At 30.3% G+C, this 19,211-nt stretch overlaps 1 protein-coding gene across 1 annotated transcript; it reads left to right on the top strand.

The window, feature by feature from the left end:
* The first annotated feature begins 1,268 nt into the window (after positions 1-1,268).
* Positions 1,269-13,982, top strand: LOC107647380 (putative serine/threonine-protein kinase PBL7). Its single transcript, XM_021104876.2, has 5 exons — positions 1,269-1,407; positions 1,854-2,032; positions 3,430-3,619; positions 12,940-13,328; positions 13,519-13,982. Exons 1-5 carry the CDS (start codon positions 1,269-1,271, stop codon positions 13,897-13,899), a joined length of 1,278 nt encoding a protein of 425 aa, XP_020960535.1. The 3' UTR covers positions 13,900-13,982.
* The last annotated feature ends 5,229 nt before the right edge of the window (positions 13,983-19,211 follow it).

Genomic DNA, 19,211 nt, shown 5'->3' with positions numbered 1-19,211 from the left:
AAAAATAATTTTTTTCATAATAAAATTTTTTTATTACATTTATTTTAAAATAAACACTTTTAAAATTAAAAAATCAAACACGAATAATTTATTTATAAACTATTTTTAATATAAATATTTATTATTTAAATTATTTTTTTAAAAAGAGCTTAATTAATCTTTTTATCCAAATTAAGCCTAGAGAATATATGTTGCAATTTGGTTGTCATTTTTTTTATAGTTTACCATCTTATGTTTTTTTTATGTGTGTTTAATATCATAAACACCTCTTTTTCTAGAGTAATTTTTGTTTAGTGTGTTTGGCCTTTATTAGCTTTGTTGGTCATAAAAAAAATAAAACAACCGTTTCAAGTATGACTACGAAATAATAGGATATATTTGGAGAAAAAGTAGAACGGAGAAAAGCAAATAATAATAATAATAATAATAATAATAATAATAATAATAATAATAATAATAATAATAATAAAATCCCACTTTATGTCACAGCAAAACTTCAATTGAAGCTCGATTTAAGGTAGATTAATTCCTAATCAATTGAATTGAAATATCGTGAAAGATAAAAAATAATTAAAATATTATTTACACACTAAAATTAATAATTAATTATTATATATTTGTATATAAAAATATATATAATTTAATCTATTTTTAAAATATATTTATATTTCAGTATATATTTTATTCTAATAGTTGATTTTGATGGTCGATACTTAATATGATTGAAAACTAATAATAAAAATATTATTATTGTTATTACTGTTGGTTGTTATTTTTGTTTTATTTATAAACTTTTCTCCATTTTCCGAATTGCTACCATATGATCCAAAGCACCAACAAACCTGAATAACATAAAAGGTTTATAGTACCGAAGGGAAACATGAATCGATACTTGGGGTTGGGGGCGCCATTCATGATCATCATCATCATCAAATTCTTAACGTGTGAGGCTGGTGGGGGCATCACCATTACCAAAATGAGGAGATTCTGTTGAGATCCTCTGTATGAATTTATTTATTTTGTATCATTAATTTCCTTTTGAAAATAGACATATTTTTTTGGGAATTGGAACCATTTGTTTCCTTTTGTTGTTTCAAATGGTTGAATTATCTCTATCAATGAGAGTAATCTTATATTTGTGCTTGCATTAGGTTAAATTGGTCATATTGAGCTGTAGGATAGGAAAATACCGTAAAAAATTCTTTAGATTTTTGTATAATGATAGAGAAAATGACTTAGTTTTTGGGTGTGAATTATGATAGGAGCTGATGGGTCATTGCCCATGTTTTGGGTTTAGAAAGAAGGCCAATAGAGGAGAGAAGCTCACGTTTCAACAAGAGGAACATAGCAAGGTTATTGAGAAGAAACTCCATTCTCCACACAATGTTTCTGCTGAAAAACCTTCAGGTCACAATGTCAAAATTCATTCATGCTCTTTGAGTTTTTTTTTTTTTTTTTTTTTAATGTTTATAACCTTGTTTTCATTATAATTTTGCAAGGTTACTATTTTTCCATTCTTTATTATTCTTTTTAAAATGGCTGCGGAATGAGCTACATCACTACTCACTATGATAATTGCCGTTTTAAAGTTTAGGATTCTTATTACTTTTTTGAATTTTTTTCATTCAATTTTTCCATATATATTTTGTAAAGAGTTGCCTATTTGGATGATGTTTTTGTTTGCTCTAACTTGGTTTAATTATTCTAACTACTTATGGTTAGAACAAAGTTTAGTTTAAGTACATAGAATTTAAAAATGTTGTAACTAAATCTGCATATTAAATAAAAATTTCAATTAAACTTGTAATCAAAATGAAGAATCTGATGAGATATAAACTTGTGAAAACACACAGGACTATTAACACCTGAGGCAACTTTTGCAACAAAGGAGATTGACCATTCTAATAACAAGGCTCATATATTTACCTTCCGAGAGCTTGCAACAGCAACAAAAAATTTTAGGGATGAAACATTTATTGGGCAAGGTGGATTTGGAACTGTTTACAAAGGAAAGCTAGGTAAACTAAATCAGGTACAATTTGATTTATCAAAGTTTTTAATCTCATTTTCTTTCTTCACAAACTCCCAAGCCTGGCTACTTTTCAAATGGATGGAAGTTGTACTTAATAGTAATACTTATTGGCCACTTGTGAGTAATTAACTAATTATTGATCAGATACTATATTAAAAAAAATTATATACACACAGATCTTCATATTATATCAAATTTTGTATAATATATATTTCGGCATCTGTACAGTTGAATTATTATAACACTAGCATATCAATAGATAATTAGATACTAGTATGTCTATTGATATATTTTTTTATTTATTAAATTTATATAAAAATAAAAGTAAAATTAGTTGGGATAATAAATTACTTATAACTTTACTAGGAGATTAAGTCTTGGGCTATATAATTTAATTTTGGATAAATATATGTGTAAAATGTATTGATTTATATGTGTAAATTTTAGTAAATATAGATGTAAATTATGTATTTTTTATGTATAAATTTTTGTAAATGTGAATGCTAATTATTATTAACTAAATACTAATTTAAAATGATAAAATTTATTGGCCATATAATATTATTAAAAAAGTTATATATACACCAATGTTTTTCCTATTTTCATTATATAGTGTACAGTGTACAGAAGAAGAATAGAAAGAAAAATATAAAAGCATAGAAGTAGGGGTGTTCAAATCCAAACTGATATAAATTAAATCGTTCATCCAATCTAATTCAAATCGAAAATCGATTAAAACTGTATTAATTTGGATTTGATTGGATATTATTTTTTACAAACCGTTGGATCGGATCAAATTTTGGATCTACTTTTCATAACCGATCCAATCCAATCCAAACCGTACAATGTAATATAATATTATTTTATTATTATATTTACAGTTATATTTATAACATGTTCAATTTATTATACACTTTTATATTATTCATGTACTATTATTATTTAATAAATATTTTATATTCAAAATATTATTTATTTATTTATTTTAACTAATTTATAATTTTATTTTTATTGTTATGTTATCATTGGCTTTTTAAGAAATCGTTGAGACTTGTTATGTCATTGTTGATTATTTAAAATTTGATATTGAGATTTGTTATATGTATTTAATTTTTTTAATTTACAAAACCGCAAATCCTTCAGATCGGATCGGATTTTTTTTTAAAAAAAACATCCAATCTAAACTGCATCGCAAGTAAAATTAGTGTTTGAATCAGATGAGTTTTTAACTCAAAACTGATCCAAATCACACCACAAACACTCCTATCGAAGAAGTATAAATAGTGATCGACAACTGCCAGCGGGAGTGGGACCTAATAAAAATTTTGATAAAAAATGAACATCTTAGCATGGAATGAACAGTGGATGTAATGATGAAATATTGTTGGTATGAGCAGGTTGTAGCTGTAAAACGACTTGATACAAGTGGTGCCCAAGGGGAGAAAGAATTCTTAGTGGAGGTTCTGATGTTGTCTCTTTTACGTCATCCAAACCTTGTTAATTTGATTGGTTACTGTGCTGAAGGTGATCAACGTCTTCTTGTCTACGATTACATGCCTATGGGATCCTTAGAATCTCGTCTCCATGGTAATGTATTATAACCTTGGCTTTTTTATCATCTACAATGCAACAATTAGTTTCTTTCTTTTCTTAAACTGATTTTCAGCCCTCTTTCAAATGGAATGGTAATGTTTAAGTAGCAACTAGTAAATTGAAATGCATGGAGTATGCATGGACATTATAAAAAATATAAAGATAAAAAATAATAAAAATAAAGAAATAAAGAAAATTTTCAATGCTCATTACAAACATAATTTTATCTTCAAATACTTAACAATAATAAACAACAAACATTTTTACCAAACATATTTATAAAACAACCAAACATATCCAAAAACTAAAAAATATAATTCATCACATTGTAAAAAACATAATTCTCAAACCTTTTTTTTATCTGTGATGGTAGATTCTGAATTGTTTGAATTCTACATCGAAAAGAAAAAAATAATTAAAAGTTAAAATCATAATAATTCACAAAAAATTACAGAAATAACAAAAATCAAATAATAGGAATCACAAAATTTAAAATAAAAAACAGAGAAATCAAATTACAAACAATCACATAAATCATAGAAATATAAATTATAATGAACAGAATCAAAATTACAAGAATAATCAGAATCAGAAATATAATTTATAATGAACGTAAATCACATAAGTTAGAATAATGCTATAATAATTAACAAATTCTTTAAAGTAAATTAAAATTACAGAGATAATATGATAGATCGGCAACTTATCAAAAGGAAGAGCAGCTGACGGCGAAGATCGCGCGAAGAGACGAAGATGTAAAGATCGGCGAAGAGGCTCCGGCGCGACGCTGCTGCCTCAGTTAGGGTCAGGCAGTGACGATGATGTTCTCCCCGGTTGGCCAAGAACGACGACGATGTTCTCCATGGGATGACTGATGATGAGACTTAGGCGCTCAAGGAGAGAGTAGGAGCTTGGCGTTGGCGGTGAGGGAGTAGGAGATGGCGGACGGCAGTGGTGACTGATAGTGATAAGACCGTGAGAGGAGAGGGAGTTTTGCTGAGCAGTGAGGATTGAGGAGAGAACGAGCTTCAGAGTGACTACTAGGTTAGGGTTATCAAATTCTCAACTTTGATATATATATAAAACAGGGGGTATTATTGTCTTTTCACATATACGAGATTTAAACGGATCTCCATGGGGTGGGGCCCTCTATCTCCGCCCCTGCCTCATAAAATAAGCGGGTCTCCTTTTTTCGTCCCTGTGGGTACAAAAAACCCTCCCATATCCATCCCCCAACAGATAAATTTTTGTGGGTATCCGTCCCTTGGGGGGTTTTGCGATCCCTAAGTAGGAGGAGGGACGGCAGAGTTGGTGTTAGGACTAACGGTGGATGGTGGCGATCGGGGAGGGGAGGGTGATTGTTGGAGTGAGAATGAGAAAGATGAGATGGTGATGATAATGACAATGATCAGGAATGGCAGCGAGTCCTCAGGGGCGAAGACAAGAATAAGGCTGATTAGCTACCACAAAAAGAGTCGTAAAATAATCGCTAATCTGACGCAAAATATAATTTGTGACGGATTAGCTACTGCCTAGTAACTAATGCTTTCCTCGCTAATTACAAGTCGCAGATCAATGAGGCAAACACAATAGTCACTAATTCATTAGAAAGTTTTTTAGCTACCGAATAGATAGTCGCAAATCCGTCACTAAAATAAAAGCTAATTTCATACAAGAAATAGACTAAAAGGTAGTCGCTAATTAGCGACAAACTCTACTACAGCAGAACCATCGCTAATTCCAAGCTAACTTCGTAGACAAAATGGAATGCTTAGTTGACGCTAATTAGCAAGGAATATTCCGAACCTAATTCGTCACAAATTGTCCGCTAATATGATCGCAAATCTGTCACATTTTGTAGCAAATCTATAGTTAATCTTTGAAAATCCTTAATCAAATTTGTAGAAATTTTGTCGCTAAACTAAAGCTATTATTCTATATGAGAAAATAGAATTATGAAGTACTCGCTAATTTGCTAGAAAATAATATGTATTTAATTAGTTGAACTACTATTATTTAATTAGTTGAACTACTATCACAAATGTCATCGCAAGTTCTTTTTAACCTAGTAACAAAAAAAAATTAGATTTTGTCACGCTTTTAAAGCGTGCCAAAAATGCAAAAAATGTAGCAATATCTTTTTACCACGCTTTTAAATCGTGCCAAAAAGTGGAGATACAACCACACTTTTAGAAACGTGCCATTAGAGTTGGTTTGGGCTACGCTTCAAAAGTTTGCCAATAAGAGACATACATCCACGCTTTTGAAGCGAGAAAATAAGAAAATATAAAAAAAATTGATTTTTTATTGATTTACATAATTATTTACATGCTATAATTATAATTAAAAAAATTACAATTCTATAACAAAACTAATAATTTAATTTACACACTGTGAATGTAATGCCAATAAGCCATAACAACCTCTTTGTTTCAAGCTGAAATATGGAAAAAAATGCTTGGCCCATTTTTGGTAAATTTACTGAGAAACCATCAATTAAGTGTTGATTATCTCATCAGTTCTGCAGATTACGTGAGGGACGATTTCGATTCCGACCCTAAACTTTAGAGATCAAAACAATACTTATCCCTTTCAATTATTATCAAAATTACTTATGACTCCTACTTACTTTTAAAATTTAATGTATCATTAAGCTTTATTTAATTACTTTTGGTAAAATAATTTTCTTAGAATAAATTTTTTAACAAATATATTAAATATAATTTTTCAAAAACTCGGATTGTTACAACAACATGAAATAAGGACTGAATAAGGACTAACATTTTTCCTCACAAATTAGTAGCAACATGAAATAAGTGAGGAAAGTCTATCAGTTGTTAAGCAGTCGCTAATCTCTCACTAAATAAGCTTTTGATTAGTGACTCAATTGCGACCACTTACTTCTACATTTTCTCGGTTAGTTTTGGATTTGTTAAAACTTTGCGACAGATTTTGTAAGGCCCCACATCGGTTGGGGAGGGGAACGAAGCATGCCTTATAAGGGTGTGGATACCTCTCTCTAGCATGACGCATTTTGGCGAGTGAGTGTGGGGGGCTTCAGCTATCATCCATATCGTCAAAGGCAAAACCGTGAGGCCTTGTGTGCCAAAGCGGACAATATCGTGCTAGCGGGTGGTCTGGGCTGTTACAGATGGTATCAGAGCCAGAGCCCGGATCGATGTGGCAGCAAGGGCGTTGGGCTCCCTTAGGGGGGTGGATTGTAAGGTCCCACATTGGTTGGGGAGGGGAACGAATCATGCCTTATAAGGATGTGGATACCTCTCCCTAGCATGACGCATTTTGACGAGTGAGTGTGGGGGGCTTCGGCTATCATCCCTATCGTCAAAGACAAAACCGTGAGGCCTTGTGTGCTAAAGCGGACAATATCGTGCTAGCGGGTGGTCTGGGCTGTTACAGATTTCTAACGAGATTAGCGAGTAATTTGCTACAAAATATGTAGGATATAGCTTTTGCTTTGCGACAAAATTGCAGTTGCCAAGTCGCTCGCTAAACTAAACTTGCGACAACTTAGCGACAAATATATTTCGCCCGCCAATCAGCGACTTGAAATTAGCAAACGAAGTGTGTCAGTTGTTAAACGGTCGCAAATTTCTCGCTGCTTAGGTCCTAGGTGCTCAATATCTGTATTTCCACTTTAGCGACTAATTAACAAGGAACACTTTCCTAGCTGAATGATTTATACATTGCAACGAGTTAGCGACGACTATTTTCTGTCGCTATCCTAATTTTGAATTTGACAATATTATGCAACAAATTAGCGAGAACTAGTTGCTCGCGAAAAGTAAAAACTTTGGTGACAAATTAGCTAGAAAATTGTCCATTGCAAAATGCATTTCAAGTCTTTGTAACGGATTAGCTAGTAACATTGTTCCTCACTAATTAGACTTTTTGCACAAAGTTTATTTAGCGACGAACTAGTGTGTGAATTGTTTCTCGCTAATTGTATATCAAACAATTGCGACGGAATAGTGACAATAATATCCCTCGCTAATTAATTTGTGACTAATTTGCTGGAACATTATCACTCACTAATTAATTTGTGACAAATTAGCGAGGAGATTTTTCTCGCTCTTTTTTAGATACAAAAGTTAATTTGTGAGAAACAAACTTACTCGTGAATCTCTCGCTAATCAGTCACTTTTCTCAAGTACGGATATTTTGTGACCGCTCATTAATTTTGTCATTAATGCGTCACTAATTCCTCGCAAGTTAGTGACGGATTAGTGACAAAAAATATTTCTCGCAAAAATTCGTCGCTAATTTGTCAAATTCTTGTAGTACATGCCCCCTCCCACGCCCCTGCCACTGTAACCCAAAATTCGTCCCCTTCCCCATCCCGTTCGCGTCCCATCCCCGTGGAAACCTTGTATCCACCGGGGATTGAGTCTCCGCAGATATCTGTAGATTTTAAAAAAAAACTAAAATATATCGAAAAAAAGAAAATTTTCCCTTAATTTTCATTTATGTTTAAGTGATTTTACACTTTGGGTGTTAACTTTCTTTGTCGAACAATACTTGTAGTGTTGGTTGTTCCTTCATTAGTAGTTGTCGTATCAGTTGGGGGTTCTTGTGGTTGAGATGGAAGAGGCTGCTGAGTATCTTGATCATTCGTAGCTATAGGTTCTTTCGACGGTGTACTTTTCTCAACAGTATTATTCAAAGTATCGGAGGAATACATTTTGTCAACTCTACAACAATATGATCTCTATAAAATTGCAAAACATAAACTACCAATAATCACAAGCAAGAATTTTTAATAGTATCACACATATGAGGTTTTCAACGTTAGGGCATAAAAATCACAGAAATAATGAAACAACGGATTCACAAAAATCACAAATTCACAACAATCAAAGATATACAGAAATACTTCAAGGTAAATAAAAATAACAGAAATTAACTTACCAGAAGGAAGAGGCTCTGACGGCAACGAGGCTTTGATGTGAAAACGGCAAAGAGGCTCTGACAGCGAAGAAGCTTTGATGTGACGACGGCGAAGCTCGACTGACGCGATGAAGATGGAGACACTTTTACCACAGCTGGGTCAAGTGGCGACGACGACGTTCTCCTCGGCTAGGCCAGGCGCACTGAGCGCGAGACGATGCTCTCCAAGGGATGGGACTTGGGTGAGCAACGACGCTGTTGCGGTGAGCCGGTGACCTCGAGGGTGAGAGGGAGAAGCAGTGAAAAGGGAGGAGCTTGGCAGTGAGAAGTAGGAAGTGGCAGACGACAGTGGTGACTGGTGAGAAAAGAAGGTTTTAATTTCAATTTTGCTGAAACAAAACTAACGACCAAAGTTTCTGTAGCTCATATATATATATATATATACGGGTTGGAGGTGAAAATAGAGGTTTTCATTCTGTGGGGACCCGTATATACTAAACGACTGATATATATATATATATATATATATATATATATATATATATATATATATATATATATAAGTCATTTCATATATACGGTTGTTCCCACAGAATGAAAACCTCTATTTCCACCTCTAACCTGTTTATTATACGGGTTCTGCCTTCCATTTTTGCGAGTACAAAATTGTTCCGATATTCGCCCTTCAGCAGGTAAATTCTTATGAGTATCCACTCCGTCGAAAAATTTTATCACTAACGATGATGTAGTGATGTATAGTTGTATTCGGATAATTTTGAAAAAAAGAAATTATCTACTTGTTGATGTCAAACAATTTAAAAAAATTATTTTAAAAAGTTGAAAAGTAAAATTAAATTAAATATAATTATGCTTTGTATACATTAAAAATAGTTATCAATTTATGGTCGATCGAGTATGAAAAATGTATTTATCATCTCCTAAAAAGTTTTATTATATTATAATAAATTTACTTGATTTCTCTAATACGAAGAGTTTAATTATTCTATTATAATAAATTTGATCATTCTAATATGATTATTTAATAAAAAAAGCATAAATTAATATATAACACTACAAATATACATAAATATATAATAATTAATTTATATATATATATATATATATATATATATATATATATATAAAATATTTTTAAATTAAGTGTTAGAGATGATTTACTATAATATTTTTAGTTTATGGTTACAATTTTTTTTGTCATGATTTTTTACTATGACCTAAAAAAATTTTTGTTCACGATTTTTTTAAAAATGATGATTAAAAATATTTATAGTCACAATTAAAAAAAACAATGATGACCTAAAAGAGTTTATAGTCACGATTTTAGAAGTGGTTTAAAGGTATTTATAGTCACAATTTTAAATAATGACCTAAAAGGGATCTATGGTAATGGTTTTTCAAAAAAGGATGACTTAAAAGAGTTTATAATCATAGTTTTTAGGAGTGACTTAAAGATTCTATGATAACAGTTTTGAAGAGTGACCTAAAAAAGTTTATAGTAACTGTTTTTCAAAAAATAGTTACTTAAAAAGGTCTATAGTCACGCTTTTTCAAAAAATAGTGACCTAAAAAGGTTTATGGTCACGGTTTTGGAAGGTGACCTAAAAGGGTCTGTAGTCACGGTTTTTCAGAGTGACCTAAAAGGATCTATGATCACAGTTTTACAAAAGGATGGCCTAGAAGGAGTCTATGATTACGGTTTTTAGGGTGACCTAAAGGTATCTATGGTCACGGTTTTGTAGAGTGATCTAAAAGGGTTTATAGTCACGATTTTACAAAAAAGTGACCTAAAAAAGATCTATGGTCACAATTTTAGGAGGTGACCTAAAGAGATCTATGGTCACAGTTTTGAGAAGTGACTTAAAAGGGGTTTATGGTCACGGTTTTGGAGAGTGACCTAAAAGGATCTATGGTCACGATTTTGAAGAGTGATCTAAAAGGGTCTATGTTCATAGTTTTGGACGGTGATCTAAACATATTTATGGTCACGGTTTTGTAGAATGACTTAAAAGGATCTATTGTCACGATTTTAAAAAAAATGACCTAAAAGGTGTCTTTGGTAACAGTTTTGGAGGGTGACCTAAAATGGTCTATGGTCACGGTTTTGAAGAATAAGCTAAAAAGGTCTATGGTAACGGTTTTTATGGGTGATCTAAAGGATCTATGATCACGATTTTGAAGAGTGACCTAAAAGGGTCTATAGTTACAATTTTTGAAAAAAAGGTCTAAAAGGATCTATGGTAACAGTTTTAGAATGTGACCTAAAAAGTCTATGGTCATGATTTTGAAGAGTAACCTAAAAGGGTCTATGATCATGGTTTTACAAAAGAATGACCTAATATATAAGATTCTATAATCACGATTTTGGAGGGTGACTTAAAGATATCTATGGTCACAATTTTAAATACAAAATAAAAAAATAATTAAAAATAATAATTAATTAAATAGAAAATAAAATTAAAAAAATATTTATTATGAAAATAAAAAATAAAATAAAATTTTATATAATTATATAATTATGATTTAAAAGAATTTATAGTTACCCTTTTTACTAGCTATGATTATGATTATGATTTTTTACCTTGATCATAGACTATTTTTTATAATAATTTTAAATATTTTACAAATATTAAAAATAAAGTATATTTTATTCTTAATTTTAATATTCTAGATACCAGTTGAAGATGCATGTTTGTCATTATGGGTTTGATAAAAATCGTAAAATTGATTGAAGAAAAGCTTACACTTTCCAAAATCATAAGTTGATATTTTTGTAATTGGTAAAACAAGAAGTTCTTATATTTGTACTTTTGACTTTTCAGAGTTAATTTATGTGGTTTAAAATTTTAGTTTTAATATAATGTTATATATCAATAAATATTTAAATTTACTTTTTATTATATTTTTATTTCTATTATGATTATTTTAAAATTTTATAAGAAATTATATCAATTATTATTTTTATAATAACTTATACTTATTGAAATTTTTTTTATTAAAAGTATGAGATGAATGCTTCCTACACATATTGTCAACAATATTTGTCGCCCTGCCATAAATTTTCATATAAAATAGGTTAAATTATTCTATCAATTCTAATAATTTTATTAAATTTATAATTAATTTTTTATATTTTAAAAATTTTTAATTAAATTTTTACATCTTTTAAATTTTATAATTAAGTTCTGCTAAAAATGTTAGAATACATGAGGGAATTGATATACAATTTAAAAAAAAAATATTTTTCGTATATAATCTATTAAAAATATATTTTATTAAAAAGATATTTTTATTTAATTTTTAAAAAGTAAATTAATAAACATATTAGTATATTTAATAAAAAAATGTTAGAAGACTAGTAAAATTTATTAATTTTGACTATTAGTTAACTATTAATATTTAAAAATATAAACTATCATAAAATATGATGCTAAATTACTAAATTAAAAAAATTATATTAATAACCAAAAATAATAAATTTTACTAATCTTTCAACATTTCTTTATTTAATATACTATTATCTTATAATATCATCATAGCAATCATCATCTATAACTTTAAACATAAAATTTTTCAAAAGTCCGGTATTTAAAAAAATCAAAGGAAAAACTATGGGTTAAGACTTAAGATCTCTCCTACATTGGTACATGATCTCTCTCTCTCTCTCTCTCTCTCTCTCTCTCTCTCTCACATCCTAGAAAATTAATAAATTAAACATATAGAAAGACATTCTAAGTATGAATTAATGTTAAGACTATACTTTACAATGTGAACGAATAATTTAAGAATAAGGATCCATGAACTCACAAGAGTGAGTCCCCACTACTTTATATATTCACTTTAGAGAAAATAAATATGCAAAAGAAAACACGGAGATAAAGAAAGGAAAGTGACATGGATCCAAATGTGTGGGTTCGTAGATCTCTACTGTTACTTTAATAGTTGAAAAAGCAAACATTCACAATTTAGTTCGGATAAAAGTATAGTCCAACTCATTTTTTGAGGTTCTAGAAATATTAGGCTAAGAAGAGAAGTTATCAATTCAATATATCATATATTTGGAATCATATTTTAATAATTTTATAACTTTGATGGAATTTTTATTACACCATCTCTATTCTAAATGCATGCATCCACACTCACTCAAATGCAACTTGATCTTATGCAGACACATAAAAATAGTCACTAAATTAATTATTATGTATTAAGTATGAATATATGTATTAATTAAGTCATTTAATATATATCTTATTACTTATACTTGTGTCTGATTTAATAATTGATTTTATACGTACATATTGTATTGTGATAAAAATACTCAAAAATGGGATAGTAATAAAAAATAGGCAATTTAAAAGAAAAAACCATGATTTGATTGTGTTTATTTGTAGATCTGCCACATGATAAAGAAGCTCTTGATTGGAATACAAGAATGAAGATAGCAACAGGGGCAGCAAAAGGAATAAATTATCTACACAATGAAGCAAAACCATCGGTTATATACAGGGATCTAAAATCATCAAACATACTTTTAGACAAGGGGTTTGTTCCAAAACTTTCTGATTTTGGGCTTGCAAAATTTGGGCCAACCGGAGACCAATCATATGTTGACACGAGGGTGATGGGAACACATGGTTATTGTGCCCCTGAATATGCCACAAGTGGGAAATTAACCAGGAGATCTGACATATATAGTTTTGGGGTTTTGTTGTTAGAGCTTATAACTGGACGCAGAGCTTATGATGAGAATCGTGGCCATGACAAGCATCTTGTTGATTGGGTAAATTCTTATCTACAATTATCAAAATTTTAAATCTCATTTAAGGTGGATATTCTATAATTATATAGATACCTTCGTATGAAATATATAGTTAATAATTTTTAGTTCAACATATTAAATTATCTAATAATTTTTAATTATCAATTTTATAAAGAAAAAAAAAAAAAGATAACTTACGCTTGTTTTGTAGGCACGACCAAAGTTTAAAGATAGAAAGAATTATTCAAAATTGGCAGATCCAAAACTACAAGATCATTATTCTGGATCTGGACTAACAATGGCAATTGAATTGGCATCCATGTGTCTCAGAGAAGAGCCACGTCAACGGCCGGACGCGGCGGACATAGTGATCGCTCTCGATTTCTTGTCTTCCAAGCAATACGTTCAGAGAGTACCTATCGATTTTGATGAGAAAGACAAATATACCAATGACTCTCCAAAAGCAATAATGACAGTTTTGACTAAAGATGTTCAAAGAGAGGAAGCTGTTGCAGAAGCCAAACTATGGGGTAAAACATGGAGAGATAGAAAACAAAATGACCAAAGTAGCCTTGAGGAAATAAATAGGTAGTAGTACAATTGATCTTTTGTACTCTTGTAACTGCCTGCACCAAGACGTCAAAGAAGGTTCAACATATTTCAAGTGCAGTTGAAAGAAGGTAAAAATAAAAATGAGGTAATTATTTGGTGTTGATTAAAGTGGCTAGTATAATGCACATGAGAAAAAAACCAAACAAAATTGAAAAATTAAACTATTAAATAGGGCAATTTAGATCTTTAAGGAATCTAAACTCAATAGAATTAGATTCTCTCAAATTTTGTTTTTCATTAGAAAAGATAAAATATAATTTTTCACTATACATTTTATACGTGAGACTAAGAAAAACATGAAAAAAAAATATTAAAAGATTAAAGATCACACTTTACACTTCAATTGAAAAAAAAATTGAGAGAATCCATTCTTAAACTCAACATCTGAAGTGTTGACATAAGTTTTGAGTATTTAAGGTAGATTATAATTATTTTTTAGAAAAACACTCACATACATAGTCAAATTGTATATAGAATACAAAGTATATTTATTGCCAAAAAAAAAAAAAAAGCAAAAGTAAAACAGAAAGAAGAGAAACCACACACATGTTTATTTTTCTTTCTCTGTATCTATGTAAGTTTGTAATATGTATAAAAAAATAATATTTATACACTAAAATCAGTTACTAAAATTAGCCACCAATATATTTATGTATAAATATATATATGATTTAATTTATTTTTAATATATATTTATATTGCAACATATATTTTATAATAATAACTAACTTTGGTGACTAATTTTAGTGTATACTAGCATAATCGATAAAAAAAAATACTTATTTTTTAAGCTTATAATTTTTAGTTGAAAGTTACTTTAATGATATTTTTATATGAAAATAATATAAATAATTGAATATATTCGACTAAATTATATATCTAATAATTTACAACGATATCTTTATATAAAGATATCTTCATTAAAATAGTCGCTTTCTGAGTTTTAACATATTTCATATCAATGGAACCAAATAATTGTTTTTGGTTCTACAAAATAAAATAATTAATCATATATGTGGGAAATTCACACCATGTTCATCGTGCCATTGTGGTTCCTCTTCAACATAACTAGATTTTGCCATTACTATTCTACATATGTCTATTTCCAATTTACGTGCGAATTTAATTCTCATGCACTTATAGATAAAAGAGTTTTACATAAATATCTAATTGTATATTGTTACATACATAAAAAAATTATTTTTTTTTAAATTTATCATTTAAAAATTTTTTTAAATACATAAATTTAAAAATAAAATATATTTTTTATTTCTAAAATTTATCAAAATTTTTAAAAATATTCATAAATTTTATTTTGTTTTAATTTTATTCCTAAAGTTATTGATTTACATTAAATATGTTTTTAACAGTTAAATTTTTTAGAAAGTTTAGGACTAATTATAACGTTCTAATTTTCAGTATATTATGATCATATTGTGTCACTAATTTATCACCCAAAAACTTTACTAATATTTATTATTAAACCTATAATCGTATTAGTACGAAATCATGTTTCAGAAAAACTTTTTTCTTTTTAACACAAAAAGAGTCACAAGAAAACTAACTACGCGTAAACAAACGGTGATGTAAAATTAAATACGAAAAACAATAACATGAACGTTATGGATAAGCATAGTATACATCATGTACACTATTTACATACATATATGATTATATACTGTCATACAAAACATAGTTAGCGTACAACTCTTCACAACTAATTACTATAGACACAACCAACCCTTTGGATCCTGGTCCATATAGCTAGGAAGCCTCTAATTTGGCGCCCGAAACTATCCTAGTCAAACTAATCATAACTTACTCTCTCAGTAAGTCTAATAAAAAAAGAGAGACTAAATACAAAATCTAGGCTAACAAAAGAAACTCTCAAAATCACGCCGTCAACTCTAATCATCAACTATCATCATCAAAGGAAGAAAGCTCGATCACATCAAGATACTCCTCTGGATCCTCATCATCGTCGTCAGAGATCTCAATAATCTCAGAGGAAATCTGGGCACTAATATCACTACTCTGATCCATGCACACAAGCTCACTAACAGAAGTCGTATGCTAATCTTCTGCCGAAAGTCCAGATGAGGATGACAAAATCTGCTCTAAAGGAGGATCTCACTCAGGTACAGGCTTGGGTATATACTCCTCCACAAGGTCACGCTCAAGAACAACATGATCCTCAGGCTGAACAGGATGATGATGAAGTCCAGGTCCATCACGGAACAGATGATGAGGAGCGTCTGGGTGAAGCCATGCTAAAGGGAACTCGTAAGGCATATCGGAGTTAAAAAGCGGAGTGTTAATCGGATGTCGAAATGGATGATCACGCAACACGTGCATATGTACCCTAGGTTCAGTGGCTACTATATAAAAACTATGTTGTACAGGGTCCTTATATATATATATGGATGCTCCATCTCATAAAGCAGAACTCTTGTCTCCATCTGAAAGGGAGGAGGGAAGGGGTGAGAATTAGCGAGTTCTTAGTAAGGTTGGGGTAGATAATTAAGTTTAAGTTTGTATTATCACAGTTTTAGTCGATCGCAGCTAAACACAGGAAACCAAAACAATAACCAGTCACAGAAATTCAGATTAACAATAAATGAAAATGTTAAACACACTCAAGCAATCACAAACAATAATTCACAACACCGAACCAAATGCAAATGTACAAACAATGATTATGCATGTCTATTCTTATCGCAAGTAATGAGCTCATTTGTCGGTTTCGACCCGCACTCGACGCAATCCAACTCGCAAGTCGGATAAGGCATTCCAGCGACATAACTTCCGCAAGTTCTTACTTCTTGCAGGCGCTGATTGTCCAGCTAAAGCATGTGACCCTTTCTTCTGGAAGCCATTTCATATTTACGGGCGTCGTTCCCGCACAATCATTCACATACAAAATCCACGGCTTGTTAACATTTATCCTTCGACACCATAACCATACTTACCATTACTCTCTCGTGATCTTTCCATAATCACACGTGCCAATTTATCTTCTCTCTTTCTTTAGTCTTTTATTTATTTATCCTTAATAGCTCAAACTATCTTCACATTATTCTCTCACCTTTCACTAAGTATTTTATGGAAAGAGAATCATAAGATTCTTAAATTAACTTTGTGTCTCTAAATCTTTTAAAAGGGTACTCCTATTTATTCTGTTCTATCTTACCATTAATAATATCAAAAATAATAATATTAATAATAACTTTTTTAATACAAATAAAATAATTTAAGTAATAAATAAATAGTATTTACAACTTCCTTAAACACTCAACTCTTTTAAGTTTTTCTTCTAAACTTTTTTCAATTACGTTTTAAACCTTAAATTTTTAATTATTTTACTTTTAACCCAATATTTCATAAAATTATATTTGAAACCTCACTTATTTAATTATTCCTAAAGTAATCCTAAAATTTTATAAAATATCTATTTTATCCCTATACTTTATTTATTGTCCAAAATATCCGAAAATTTATATAATTACAAATTTTACTTCAATCTTTTTATTAAAATACAATTTTACCCTTTAAACTAAACCTTAAATACTGACCTCTCTTGTTTTCCAAAACCAAAACCCTTATTCCTTTTCCTCTAGAAATATTTACTTGAAAATTAATCCGTTTTCGAGTTTTAGGATTATCGATTTTTCACAACTTTTAATTTAATCTCTCAACCCTTTAACCACACAAATTTTACTTGATTTCAAACATAATTCTATCCCCAAATTATTCAAAATAATTTGGTTTTTGGCTGCACTAACATTGTCTGAACCATCATCATCATTAAATAATTAATATATCACAAAAATTAAACATAAATTCACTCAAACTCAATTAATAATCAATCACAATATCAATTTACTTATCCAATACAGATTTAATTGGTAAAAATTTACCAAAATATTAACTCCGTACGAAACCAAAATAACAGAAACTCTAGAGAAGCTTTCTGACTGAACAACTGAAGAAGAAAACGTCAGAAATAAGTTACTCTGCCTAAATGCACCTTCGGCCGAACCACAAGGGAGGGAGAGCAACTTCACCGTTTCTACATAAAAAAAATGATGTCAACGTGTAGAGGAGGAAGATAAGAATACTTTAATCGGATTAGATTTTCTATTGGAGTTACGGATCACAAGAAATCGAAGCTGTAAAACCCGCGAAATTAGTGAATAATTACTAATAAATCAATTATTAATCAAATAAATTATAAAATAGAATTTTATGGTTTAGTGAGGTAGAACTAATTAAAATAAGAATTTTGACACTAATTTTAAAGAATTTGGCCCAAAATTGGGCTGAACGAACCGAACCGGACAAACCGAGCCCGTATTCAGCCCAAGGCCCAACCCATTTCATTAATACTCATGAACTTCATCTCATTTTCTTTCCAAACACAAGAAATCATACTGGGAAAGGGGGAAGAACAAGGAGGAAACCTAAAACCCTCACTCCCAAATTTCAATTCTTTATAACGTTTGATCCGGAGCTCCGATCGTCGCACCGTTTGCGGCCACGCGATTGTAGCGTCGAGCTCTACAAAAAACACCAAAAAATTTAAGAGGTAAGTTACATTTTCTTTCCCAGCTACTCATCCCCTCAATTTCGAAATTGAATGAGTAATTATGTTGAATCTTGTGTAATTTCCGTATTTAGGGTCAAATTAGCTTGCAAATTTTTTTTGGGTTTGGCTCACTTGAGCTGTGGGCAAGGTAAGAATCCTAACCCTCTTGTAGATTTGTTGAGATTTTGAGTTTGGGGATTAATTATAGTGATATATGTGGATTAGATTGAATATTGTTGGTGTAATATCAAATTGGAGGACGAATTTGTGAAATTGGAACTTAATTGAGGAAATGGAAGCTTGAGATCAATTTTGGAAGCTAGGTTCATTGGTGAGAGGCTGTGGTTGATAGCTTGTGGTTCGGGAAATGCTTGAGGTGTTCTAGGTTTATCGAGGAATCGCCCAAGGTATGGTTTCAGTTTCTCGTATCTAAAATATAATGTGTCGTGAAAATGTAGGTTAGTGACCGTAAGATAGAAATTGAATGGTTGATGTTGTTGATTGGTTGAGGTTGATTATTATGTATGTGGTTAATGACTTTGGAGGTTGTGATTGAGGTTCTTGTTTATGATGTATGTAACTTGTATATGATAGTGGTTGATGTGTATAATGGTTAGTGAATTTGAATATTGTTTGAATTTGAATTATTGAGTTAAGATTGATGAAAAAGGAGAATTGGTAGGTTGTGGGGTGAATAAGGAGGCTGA

The sequence above is a fragment of the Arachis ipaensis genome, chromosome B6 (assembly GCF_059453495.1).
Source record: "Arachis ipaensis isolate K30076 ecotype BB chromosome B6, ASM5945349v1, whole genome shotgun sequence".
Taxonomy (NCBI): domain Eukaryota; kingdom Viridiplantae; phylum Streptophyta; class Magnoliopsida; order Fabales; family Fabaceae; genus Arachis; species Arachis ipaensis.
Note: the sequence above shows the minus strand (reverse complement) of the source record. Positions and strands in the feature narration are given on the sequence as shown.

Coding starts and splice junctions, on each gene's coding strand:
- LOC107647380 (XM_021104876.2), top strand. CDS start 1,269: ATGGGTCATTGCCCATGTTTTGGGTTTAGAAAGAAGGCCAATAGAGGA. Junction 1,408..1,853: donor TTCTGCTGAAAAACCTTCAG/GTCACAATGTCA, acceptor GAAAACACACAG/GACTATTAACACCTGAGGCA. Junction 2,033..3,429: donor AGCTAGGTAAACTAAATCAG/GTACAATTTGAT, acceptor TGGTATGAGCAG/GTTGTAGCTGTAAAACGACT.